This window comes from Paramisgurnus dabryanus, chromosome 18 (genome assembly GCF_030506205.2).
Source record: "Paramisgurnus dabryanus chromosome 18, PD_genome_1.1, whole genome shotgun sequence".
Classification (NCBI taxonomy): Eukaryota; Metazoa; Chordata; class Actinopteri; order Cypriniformes; family Cobitidae; genus Paramisgurnus; species Paramisgurnus dabryanus.
In genome coordinates this window covers 33,052,570-33,065,281 of record NC_133354.1, presented here as the reverse complement: position 1 = coordinate 33,065,281, position 12,712 = coordinate 33,052,570, and the positions used below count along the sequence as shown (strand labels likewise).

Here is a 12,712-nt window from a genome sequence, read left to right as displayed (position 1 = left end):
TTTGTATTCCCTCAAACACAAACAGGAGCCTACAATCTTATAACTTGTAGTTTTAATAATATTTCTAAAGATTGAATTAACGTTCTAAAGGATTAAACTTACCTTAGTGCAACACAGAGAGAGCGAGTGAGTGCATGAGAGAGAGAGAGAGAGAGAGAGAGAGAGAGAGAGAGAGAGAGAGAGAGAGCAACGTGACGGTTCGCTTTCAAGTAAGTTATGTTGTTTAATATGTTTCTCTGAAGTTTATATGAATGAACACGAAGATTAATGCACTGCACGAGACAGAGTGAGTGAACAACGCGTATTCGCTATCATACTGTACACAATAAACTTAAACATGTCATTTGATCTGTTTCTCTAAAGTTTAAGCATTAAACGTGTTGTTTTATTACAGATCATTTAAATGTGCTCGTGTGGTTTGGTCAAAAAGTAAACTGAGTGTTTGTGGACGTGTATTTTATTTGTAACATGCTGAAAATCATTGTGCCTGTTTAAAAGCAGCATGAGACCTAAAAGTCTTTATTTTTATTCCACAATGTTGCCCATCTGCTGATTAACATGTATTTAGTATGCATAAAACAGATGATTGACTTTTTAAACTTGTTCAGATATATAATGCTGAACATCGCTCACTAACTTCTTTCGTGAGAGAATCTTCCTCGATGCTCTGTCATGTCTACAGCGCGAGCGCTTGAGACTCCGCCCACCTGGGCAGCTCGTTTGGATTTAAAGAGTAAGGGGCTGGACACACCAAAACTTTTAAACGCGGCTGAAAACGCCTTGAGGACGCCGAATGCCAGCTGTTTTTCAGCTGAGTGCCAGCTTTCTTCAGCTGAGCGCTTTGGTAGCTGTGATACTTCAGCTGCGAGCCGGTTGGTTGCTGTGGTAATGTCCCGCCCCTCCTCCACTGTGATTGGGTGGCCGTGTGAGAACTGACATTGACGAGCGGAGCTTTTCTCCCAAAGTTGAATCTCTTTCAACTCTCGACGCTCAGCGCAGAGCGCGGAAAAACCGCCGAGCACCGGTTTTCAGCGCGGAAAAAAACTGCTAGCAGCTGGCTTATTTGAAAAACGCAGAGCTTCCAATGGAAACAATTGAAAACATGTGCCGGCCGCGGGCGTAAAAGTTTTGGTGTACACAACCCCTAACTAAACACTAAACCAACTTTTTTTAGTTAATGATCTGTAAGAATGATGCTTTATTAGTGCTGTTTATTGATTTTAGTAAGTTTTTTGACATTTGGGTATAAAGTGTTTCAATACTACAATATATGGTGTAAAAACGTCTGAGTGCTGCCCTCTTCAGGTTGAACGGTGGCTACTGCAGTTGAATTTAACTATTGGATGTTGGGTCCAAAAAATTACTCGTGACGTAAGCAGATTCAAGCTCACCACGCCCTTGTTACGATCTCACCACACACTTAGTACGAGCTTTAGTTCGTCCCCTCTATCTCCGTTGGGATCTGCCCACTTTTCTTGCATTTTTCAAATATTGCCAGTGGGTGGAGTCAGGCTCTGACCAGGGGTTAGGTTACCCTTTTAAAGGGATACACACAAAAACGGTGCATTTTTGCTCAGACCCATAAAGTGCCTATTTTAACATGCCACAATAAATTACCTATATGGTATTTTGAGCTAAAACTTCACATATATACCCTGGGGACATCAAAGATTTATTTAATATCTTAAAAACGTCTTGTGGAATGTCCCCTTTAAAGTAATGGTCCATACTTAACAGGTAGTTATACAGGAAGTAATGCAGAACAAATAGTTAGTGCTGCATTAACACTTTTATCACTACTGGTAACTAATAAAGAAGAGCGATTAACTAATCAGTAGTTAATTAACGTAAGAATAGAAACGCAAGAATTAACCCCATCTTAATTATTTAATTATTATCACTTGCTTTTGTGGTAAATAGTTAATTAATCCATGTTCGATTTGATTATGAACTGAACCCATACGCTGTCACTTTAAGGAGAGGGAAGGTGCATGACGTCAAAAGTATGCGGAAGTCACTCACGCCCTTTTTTTTTACACATACTCCGTATGCAGTGCTAGCCTGGTAGAACCATCCTCTGCTATTTTGCTTCGCTTCATAGACAGAGTCTGGCTGGGCATAATTGACAATCGTTTTCCTTCTCATGGGAGGGGCTTGTCTGAAGTTTAAAATCATTGGTCTAAACGTAAGCCAATCACATAACGTTTGGATATGATGTGCGTTATGCGCCAGCTCAGCCGCATCAAATTTCTGCTGTAAAACACACGCATGATGTGAAAACAAACCCATCGAGCGAAATACCGAAGTTAACATGGCTATGAACGACTTATGCAGATTATGTAAAGTAAATCGGGCCAGAGCTATTTGAACACTATCCTTACGGTGTCTTTCCACTCACGTCTAAATGGAGGAACGCCCCTCTCTCCTCTCAAACTCTTCCACCAGACGGCCATAACCATATGTAAATTAAATCTTCCTACCTTTTTTTCTGGTTAATCAGGAACGTCACCAAAGAATGTTTGCCCACGCGTCCTCCACCATCAACTGTAAACAATGAAATTTCCTTCCATGATATCGATTGTTGTGCACGTCAAGCTGTGCTGCACACAGTTTCTCGCTGACGATCGATAATAGTTGATAAATTAAACTTTTCCCAAAACCTGTCGGGAGTAGGGCAACAACATAATCTCCATTCAAAATGTTTAACAAACACTTTTCTTGTTCGGGATTAAGTTGGCAAGTGCCGGTTCTCCACAACAGAGCAAATAGCTTTCTGTGCCTCCATGTCCACTACAAACTACAACCGTACATTCGGCGCTTAGCGTCTACGTCACGGCTCTCAGCCCGCCCTCTGTTCATTGATTCGCCGGTTGTTTTGAAACCTGAGGAAAACGGTTTGAATGGGAGGTATCTCAGACTGAGTACAGAAGCGTAATGAAATTTAGCGGAAGTACAAAGTCTGACGTAGTCAGGCTAATGCAGTGCGTTTGCAGTGCGTAATTTTTTACGTGGCCAAGTTAACAGATTAGAGCTTTCACACAGCATACGTTTGCGGTTCGTCCGGTCCGTGGCAGATGCGGTGCGGTGCAGCAGTGCTGCGATAGTTTCGGCAGCTGCATGCGCTGATTTAAAGTAGTTTTTTCTGTAATCTTATTTGTTTAGTCCCAGTATGAAGCAGTTAAAGCAAAACAATTACCACGACTTGAAAAATGATATGTATAACATCTTGTTAAATATTCTACCGTGTTTATATACATGCATACATAAAGAATGCTATTAATTTTACCATTGTTTAATTATACTAACATAGTCTTTTAGTTTTTTATTTGTAAAACAACAGTAAATTTACTATTGTCTCACCACAATAACCATAACCATGGAATACAAATCATAATCAATCTGACAAAAAACTTTTCATTATAATAATATTAGAAAGAGCTTTTGTGTGATTAACTGAACACACAGATTCAAACAAGAAATTGGAATTATCTTTTCACAAACTGGTAAAGCTACAGAGAAGAAAAGTGAAACAGAGAAGAGATTTTGCTGCGATGCAAGAAACGACTAAAGCCAAGCACATGGATTTACAGTTGGGTCAATATATAATTTTGGGAGATTTTGAGTTTGAATAATTCTGGGAAAAAATATATTTATTTACAAAATATTATTATCTTCCCTGATAAATCAACCCTGAAATGTTTTGTTTTTAGTAATTGCCAAGCTCAGGCATAATTGATTTCAGATATTTAGTTTTAAAAACAAGAAGTTTACTCATTATTTGGTCAACTATGTTACGGAACAAAACCTATAAGTTTTAACTTTATGTAAATGGCAGACATTTAAAAAAAATCATTGCTCTTGGAAGAATATGTGTCTATTTACCTACCTTTTCAATTAAAATACCCAATTAATTAAGAAAATACACATTTTGTTCAATTTAAACCCCAAATTTCAAGTACTGAAGTAACGAGTCTGTATATTTTGTTTCCAAACTGCTTGATTCATGATAATTTTCTTGATAAAATTATGCTGAGGTATATATTTGACAGCTACTCAGTTTTTAAATATTTACTTGGAGATTAGGGAACCATTGAAATACATATATTTTTAAAAAAACATTATGGTAACTTAATTGACAGCCCAGTATCATAGTTGACAAAAGTAACATAGTTGACTGGACATGACAAAGTAGGATGATGTATTTAACAAACACAATCCTAAACTATATCAATTATTATATGTTAGCTAATCTTTTATTGCATTTAATCAAGACCTGTTGAATATTTCATGACATATAGGAGAAATATAGACGCACATCAGTTTACAAGGATCAATAACAACTTTATTAAAAAGCACATATATCATAAGCAAGATCCTAACATAGGAAACAACAACAACAACAAAAGTATCAAAAACAGCACTTACACAAAAATTCCACCATGTAAACATTTAGAAAATCTTGGTTGTGGAATGAAATACAGTAGTGCATTGTATTGAACAAAAAATAATATTAGGTTAACAAAATAAGTGTGCTGTATTGGATAAAAATTTTGATAGTGCAAACAGTTGTATCTCAAAAACATTCATATGTCAGAACCCAAGTAAATCATTGGCATAACCTCCAACGTACAGGCACCCATGAAACCGGCAGAGACAGAACACACTCCCCATTTTCTAACCCCCCCCCATTCTTCAATGACTTTGTCAAGTTCAATCAAGTAATCTGTGTGTGTGTGTGTGTGTGCGTGCGTGCGTGCGTGCGTGCGCACCTGGTAATTATCACGTTGTGGGGACCAATTGTCCCCACAAAGATAGGAATACCAGTATTTTTGTGACCTTGTGGGAACATTTTGATGTCCCCATGAGGAAACAAGCTTATAAATCCAACAGAGTGATGTTTATTGAAAATCTAAGCTACAATAAAGTTTTCTGTAATGGTTGGGGTTGGGGTTAGGGACTGGGGTAGGTAAGGGGAATAGAATATACAGTTTATATGGTATAAAATGCATTACATCTATGGAATGTCCCCACAAAACATGGAAACCAGAATGCGTGTTTGTGTGTGTGTGTGTGTGTGTGTGTGTGCGTGTGTGTGTGTGTGTGTGTGTGTGTGTGTGTGTGTGTGCACGCGCGTGTGTGTGTGACTGTCTATATGTCTGTGTGCTTGTGCCACGTTTGTTAGCGTGTGTGTGTGTGTGTGTCCTTAGCCATTAAGATATGATTTGGCAATATCTTCCCACACATCTCTTTTTATTTCAACATGTCGTGCTGTCACGTGCTGTGGGGCAGGAATCAACCTGAGCACATCCTCAAATGGATACCAGAGCGCATCCTCTCGCATTGGCCAAAAGAAACGATTGTGTCCCACTCTGTGCATGCACTTAACATGAACATGTGTCTCACTCACTTCAACAATGGTTCCAGGGTAAACCTCATCGTCATATCTGCAGCAGATAATCGTGGCATTTGCCTGAAAACAAGTTTACTTTTATAATATTTAGGGATGCACCGATAGGATTTTTTTAGGCCGATACCGATACCGATTTAAACAGACAACTTCTGGCCGATACCGATGCCGATACCAATATTAAACACTTGTATACAATACTATTCAGTTGGTCTATTAGCTAGTTTATTTCTGCATCAAATTATTTTTACTGAACATGGATTGGATCTAATTAACATTCAACTTACCAACATTAACAAATTAAGCTAAAAAAAATATATAATAAGACAGCATGACAACCTTCAAAGGTGGTTTTTGCTATTCAGCATTTATTTTATTAACAACATTAACTCATTTTTTACATATAATGGATTTCTTTATGCATTTAATTAATAAACAATTGGTATCGGCCTTTCTCGTGCTATTGCCGATATGCCGATGGTTTCAAATTCATCAAAAATCGGCCGATAAATATCGGCGGCCGATACATCGGTGCATCACTAATAATATTTATTGCAAAGTATTTTATAGTTACTGTACAGTTAGAATATTAAATGAACTTCTGAAAACTATAAGAACATGCCATGAATGTCAACCATTTTACTCTTGGTCAACTAAGTTACCTTTGCAGAGTAACATAGGTGACTGGTAACCTAGTTGACATTTTTGCTGTTTTTAGGGACAAAATCAAAATGGTGGCCTAGCACCAGACGCCGTATGGCATTTTATAAAGAGGTTCTTCTAAATATTATATGTGCAACTGAGTGCAATTGAAATTCAAAGATATTTATGAATTCATTGTAGTAACATTGTTGACATATGATAAGTACACATTTGCCCTAAGCACTACTTTAGGTGAAATAACTGAAAATGTGGAGGGAGAACATACATGGGAGTCTTGCTAGTTTTTTCTTCAGGAGGAAATGACATCATGTGGAGCAGGTCATGTGATTTGGAAAACACACTCCTCCTTAAGGGGTGTATTTGCTATGGGTAACTTAGATGACAGCGACTTCTCGGACATATATTCAATTTGTCAATTTCTATTGAAAATGTGACATATTGCCCAAAAAGACACATTGTTCACAATAACTTCAACTTAATGTAAATAATATAATTAAAACTGTTTTTAAAAAAGTTTTTTTAGGTAATGAGATTGTGGTTGTAATTCATTTCGGACGGTTATTTAGTTGACATTTTAGGGATATCTAGTAAAATTTTATATATAAATGATTATTTCCATAATAATTAACTATGGAATTTGTAAAGACAAGATCATGAAGAACACTGAAGACTTTTGAAATTTTATTTTAATAAGCATGCTTGTGAGATAAATCTCATGGACATGAAAACTCCCTCAATTATATATTGACCCAGTTGATAATTTTGTGTTGGATATGATAAGTAATGTTAGCCTATTTAAGTAAAATGTTATGTAAAATATGGCACTGACTACTCATAAATTAAATATTTAACATTTAGTAATCTGTGTAACTAAGTATTTTTAAAGAATTGATTAAAAATATAAACATTATTATGAGTCGTATGTTTCTATATTGGTGCAGACAAAGGTCAGCTCTACTGTTTGTGTTGTTACTCACTTCAAGTTGCATAACGTTACTTTATGCCTTTACAGTACCATTTCTTTTATTGGTAATAGTGTTATTATTATAAAAGTACAGGATTGTGTCTTTACTTTACCATGATTTGTACCTTAGAATACAGTTTCTTATAATTCATTGTGCTAATTACTAGTACATTACCATGTTTTTCACTTTAAAATAATGGTCAAAATTTTAAGTAATTTCTTAAGATTTATGTCTTAAGTCCTTAGTAATTACTAATAAGTTACCATGTTTTTCACTTTAAAATAATGTTCAAGATTTTAAGTAATTCATTAAGAACAGTGTGGTAATCCTTGAATAATTACTAATGGGTTACCATGATTTTTCTATTAAAGGGGCAATCAGTAGGATCTACCCCCATCTAGTGGTGGAATTGTATTTTGCATTCAAACGAACAGTGCTTACTAGCTCCTCTCCTTTCCAAATGCGTGTTGCAACTACGGTAGCCGTTATGTAATTGCTGATCTCCTTGTCCGTTGCAGCTGGTTCACGTGTTCTGAATGAAAACGCGTTATGGAAACCCGTTGGTAGGCAAGTGCTTTTTGTCCCTCTCTGCTATTATAGTTTATCAATACGGCAGAACGATATTGATACCTCCTTGGACTTACCCGTTCAATGTAAGTAAAGAGAAGAAATTCTAAGCTTACAAAGAAAAGTCAGATCACTGGCAGAGGTCATTTGACACCAACGAGGACATATTTATGACATTTATTTTGATTAATTAACACTTAAAATCCTACTTATTGCCCCTTTAAGTCAGTCTTCCACACTTATAAACATCAATAAGGAGGGATATATCTAACAGAGGTTGAAAACATGGAATCTGTTTTTTGTGAGGTAAGTTAGTTAGAGATTAAGAGGTGTATTCTTAGGTTGTTTATGGTTTAATCAATAAGATAGAAAACAGAATAAAAATGAAATGCAACACAAGAATTGAATCCTAAAGAGTTACCATATTTGACCCTTTCAGTGATGATGGGTAACATGAGTAATTCAAAGTAATTAAGTAATTAACATCATTTTTTTTAGAATGTATTATTTATAGTTACAACAGTGGTTCTCAAACTGGGGCCCCCAAATTTTATAAAATTTTGTAAAGTACGTTATCATAAACTCTGTTTGATTAAACCTCAGAAAAATAATGCTACTAACCAACAGCACCACATTGTAGAACTTAATGGCCCTCATTTATCAAATGTACGTACACCAAATTTCCAGCGTACACCTGGCGTACACCCAAAACCACGGTGACTTTGAGATTTATCAATATGGACGTTGGCTTACGGCACGCTCAAATCCTACGCCAGCTCAGGAGGTGGTGTACGCACATTTTCAGTTAGTGAAGAAATGCGCAAACAATTCCTAACACCACAAAACGCACTGACAAACTAAAATATATGATATATTATGACCCACTGTAAAAAAACTAAAACATAGTAATTATAAACTTCAGTGTTTATTTTTATGCAACATGTACTTCAATGTTTAATTTGTGAGACTTTACCGAAGCATTTGATTTGTAGGCATATGTATTCCTTCAGTTGAGAGCCTGGGCGCTTTACCTGACGTTTCAGACATAGCATGTGAGCGGAGCGGAGCCTTGAGCGGTGCGGTAATATTACCATCAAAGCGCCGCTCTAAAAACTCTGCACGCTCACCACCGCTCGTTGAACCCAGAACGCCCTTTGATAATTTGCTAGTTCGAGAATCTGTAAAAACGTCTAGCAATAAGTTTTGGAATTCAAGCCTTATACATAAATGTAAAGTAAAAATCAAAGTTAAGATTGGACAGGAAGAAAACATTGAAAGGAAGTGCGGAGAGACTGTAAAAGTTAGCAAATATTCCTAGAATCTGAAGTGGCACATTGCAAGAAAGCACAAGGATGTGCTACGAAAACATGGTAATAATGCATCAAAAGGTAAGCAAGTTACATACCATTCGATTATAAATAAATAGCTACACATGAATAGGTAAGGTAAAATGCTTGTGTTGAATGCAGCCATAAATCCGATCATGATGACATGCGGACAAAATCATGGCCACAAATTATCTTTTATGCTACATTATGGACACTTCTTTTTCTGATTTAGTCTAAAGTATGGCCATAAATATAAAATTCGTTCCCAATATTCAACAGTTTGTTCCTTGGAATTAATTATTATAATATTTCGTAATTACTATTACAATTATTATTACATCAAATTATGAATTAGCCTAGTAAAACATGTGGATGTTGTGGAAACAAATTGTTAATTTTTATTATATCCGGAGCTCCGTATCAAACTGGATCTTAGCTAACAAACAACTGTATGTAAATACAGAACAACACACTACAAAAGTTACTACATCATTTTAAAATATTATTTAAAAAAAACTTAACCGAACCATTAAGCAGACATATAATTTATATGTAGGCAACATTAAATAATAATAATATTAATAAATAATTATTCTTCTAAATATCAATTAAGCGTCATTAATAATAAAAATAATAAAACAAATATTACAAAACGTCATGGAATTATTAATGTGTCTTTAATCCCGCTCTTTAAACTCCCAAATAAAACAATATTTTTCTTCTTTGCCGTCTTCCATGTGTCAATGTCGTAAAATGAAGGCGTGGGGTAGGTGGAGACTTGAATTTATATGGGCGTGTTATTCTAATGACGATCATTTTCAGCCGAGGCATTTATGAAGGCCAGGTATTGCTTACACCTGAATTTTAGAGGTACGCACAGCTTCATAAATCAGGCGGTGAGAGGAGTGTAAGCATAATCTTACGCCAACATATACGCCCGTTTCTACGCAAGAATGATAAATGAGGGCCAATATGTTTTGTGCCATACAAATTAATAGGTTTTAGATTTTTTTTGTGGGGGGCACCTTACACAAAGGGGGAGGGCACGCTGAAAAAGTTTACAGAATCAGACCTTATTTAATGGTATGTGACTGTTGATATGAAGTTAATTCATAGTTACTTTAAATAAGAGTTACACATTAAATAATTACATTTGGTTTGACATGATCTTTGAATTAAACTTCTTAAAGAAAGATTGTATTTTGCAGAGCCTACATTTCTTCCTTTTACGATTCTTTCCTCTTTTGTAATAAATTCCATCCCAGTTTTCCTCCTCTTCATCATCAGCTACCCAAGGTTTCCATGCACCTCCATTTAAACTAGGATCCGCACGGGCATCATCTGGGGGGTAGCGAACAGGCAATGCTGTGTGATTGTAGAATGTAAGTCGTGCTAGGAGTTTCTTAACAATATCAGGCCTTTGTACTGCAAGATTATGCCGTTCACAAGGGTCATTTGTAATATTGTACAGCCAAATTGATTTCCTGTTTTTTCCACTCTGTTGTTCCAAGTTCCACCAGCTACTAGGGAAGTTTGTAAGGACCTGTGGTGGCACCCAATCTCCATGACCTGGATCACCAGTCAAGAGTTTCCAGTCACCCACTCTAATGGCTGCTTGAACAGTCGTGTCCCATAATTCATAGCCTTCCCTGACTGAGCCCTGGCTACGTCGATGGAGTGGGTCAATGTTGTGAAGAATTTCCGTCCGTGGGGATTCTTTCCCTTCACTAATGGTTGGCCAAACATCAAACCCATCTAACCCTTGAAACTGAGATATATTGCCCCCGGCAAGTCCAACTAGGGTTGGGTACCAGTCAGTAATGTGTATAAGGGCTTTGGTGACCCGTCTTCGTTGGCGTATCAAGGGACTGTGCACAAAACCCACTCCTCTAACACCTCCTTCCCAATATGTTCCCTTGCACCCCCGCAGGGGCCAATTACTGCCTCCAGTGAGTGGCTGAGCTCCATTATCAGTGGAGAAGATGACAACACTATTACGGTAGAAGCCATATTTGCGCAGTGCATAAGTAATATTCTGGACCGCTTCATCAACAATAGAAACCATTGCAGCATATTTCCGGCGGGGAACATTGCTCATGTGGCGATATGGATATATATACTCTTTGGGTGGCTTTAGAGGCGTGTGCACTGCCTGAAGGGAAAGGAAGATAAAAAGAGGCTGACTGGTTGAGTCATGTGTTGCTAAGATTTTACGCACTCTCTGGGTGTAGAGGTGAGTTGAGTACTTGCCCCCTCTGCCCCATGCCACTGTCTCACCTTCATGGAGGTCAAAGCCACACAAGGCCTTGCCGTCACATGAGCCATACGTATAATAGTCCACACTGCCAGTCAATGAACCAAAGTATGTGTGGAATCCACGACGTGTGGGCAAACAATCTTTTCGGTAAAAGCCCAAATGCCACTTCCCCACCATGTGAGTAGAGTACCCAACCTTCTGTAGGTGTTGAGGGAGTGTGACCACGTCTAAAGGGAGACAATTTGGCTGGCGTGGTCTGATAATGGAATGCTGCAGGCCCGTGTGAATTTGATATCTAAAGGAAAACAAAAATAAATTAGCAATGCTAAGGCACAATAAAAAATGTAGTAGGTTGAAAAAAATTTTAACACAACACAAGTTTCTATAAAAAAAGTTTTGTCTCCGTCATAAGGAATTATGAAAACACATGTTTAGGCTTATTTTTCATGGTTAATTACTGTGGAGACTAGTGTAATTTACTCATGTAAAGTACATGATATCTATATGGTCAGAACACACTGCATTCAGTTTGAAATACTGTAAAATAGAAATAATGCATATGTACATACTACAAAAAAGTGAAAGTGATGTGATTGTCAAGTATGGTAGCCAACAGAGCATGTGAGAGGAGCGTAATGGGGAGTGAGCGAGGAGCAGAGTGTGCGAAATATAGTTAGAACGCAGAGCGGGTTTTTATCCAAAGGCCGGATCGATTGAAAACGTCAGGTGTTAGGCCTGCAGAGAAATTTGAGGGAGTGTGGACAAATTCACCGGAGCGTGATGAAATTCTAGGTGAGCGGCAGACATGTATAAAGTACTAGGGCCCCAGACTTGAGTAAAAGTACAAGTGCTCTATCAAAAAAGTGACTTGAGTAGAAGTTGAAGTGCTCTTTAAGCACCGCACTTAAGTGGAAGTACTAAAGTATTAACCCTTAAGAGTTCCTAGGGACATTTTGTGCCATTTTGATTTTTAAACCATCTTGACTGTGATGATTGAATATTGCTCAAAATTGCCAAAGGTTAATAATTTTTGATACATTTTAGAATTTTGGTTTCAGTTTTTTAAATTAGCTTAAAATGGCTAAGCCAAGCAAAAACCGACTAATGTGTTCCTAAGGACAAAAAATGCCCCATTGAAAACCATTATAACTACAATTTTTGACCCCCCATTTATCTTAACATAAACTAATACATACCTTTATGTCAAAATATCATTTTGAACTACTGGCCTTGAAGTTTAAATTTTTATACTTGTCCACCAGGTGGCGCTACTATTTACCATTTCATGCATTCATCAAAATGTCACAATTTTTGCTGTTTTCTGCAGACCGCATAGCTGCTGAAAAGATAAACCTTTAATCTTGAAAATTGGTGTGTGTGTGTAAAAAATGTGTGTGTCTGAGTGGTAAGGGGGTGGGGGCGATGTCGGGGTGGAGTCGGTGTTGAGTGGGGCAGGGGGACATATTCAACATATCCAAATTCTTCTCTCTTTGAAGGGCACATTCTGCGTTATAAACTAATTCAG

General features: G+C 37.2%; 1 protein-coding gene and 1 long non-coding RNA gene across 3 annotated transcripts in view; both read right to left on the bottom strand.

Moving 5' to 3' along the window:
* LOC135777007 (uncharacterized) overlaps positions 1-12,712 on the bottom strand; it is a 231,319-nt gene that overhangs the window by 73,324 nt on the left and 145,283 nt on the right. The gene's annotated exons all lie outside the window — the stretch shown is intronic.
* The window catches only part of arsib (arylsulfatase family, member Ib), a 94,823-nt gene continuing 85,715 nt past the window's right edge, over positions 3,605-12,712 (bottom strand). The window contains exon 4 of one of the 2 annotated variants that reach the window (XM_065287686.2): positions 3,605-11,482. In XM_065287686.2, the coding sequence (XP_065143758.1) occupies positions 10,078-11,482 (1,405 nt within the window). In that variant the 3' untranslated portion in view covers positions 3,605-10,077. The remainder of the gene's footprint in view (positions 11,483-12,712) is intronic. The other variant, XM_065287685.2, reaches the window with a different exon arrangement.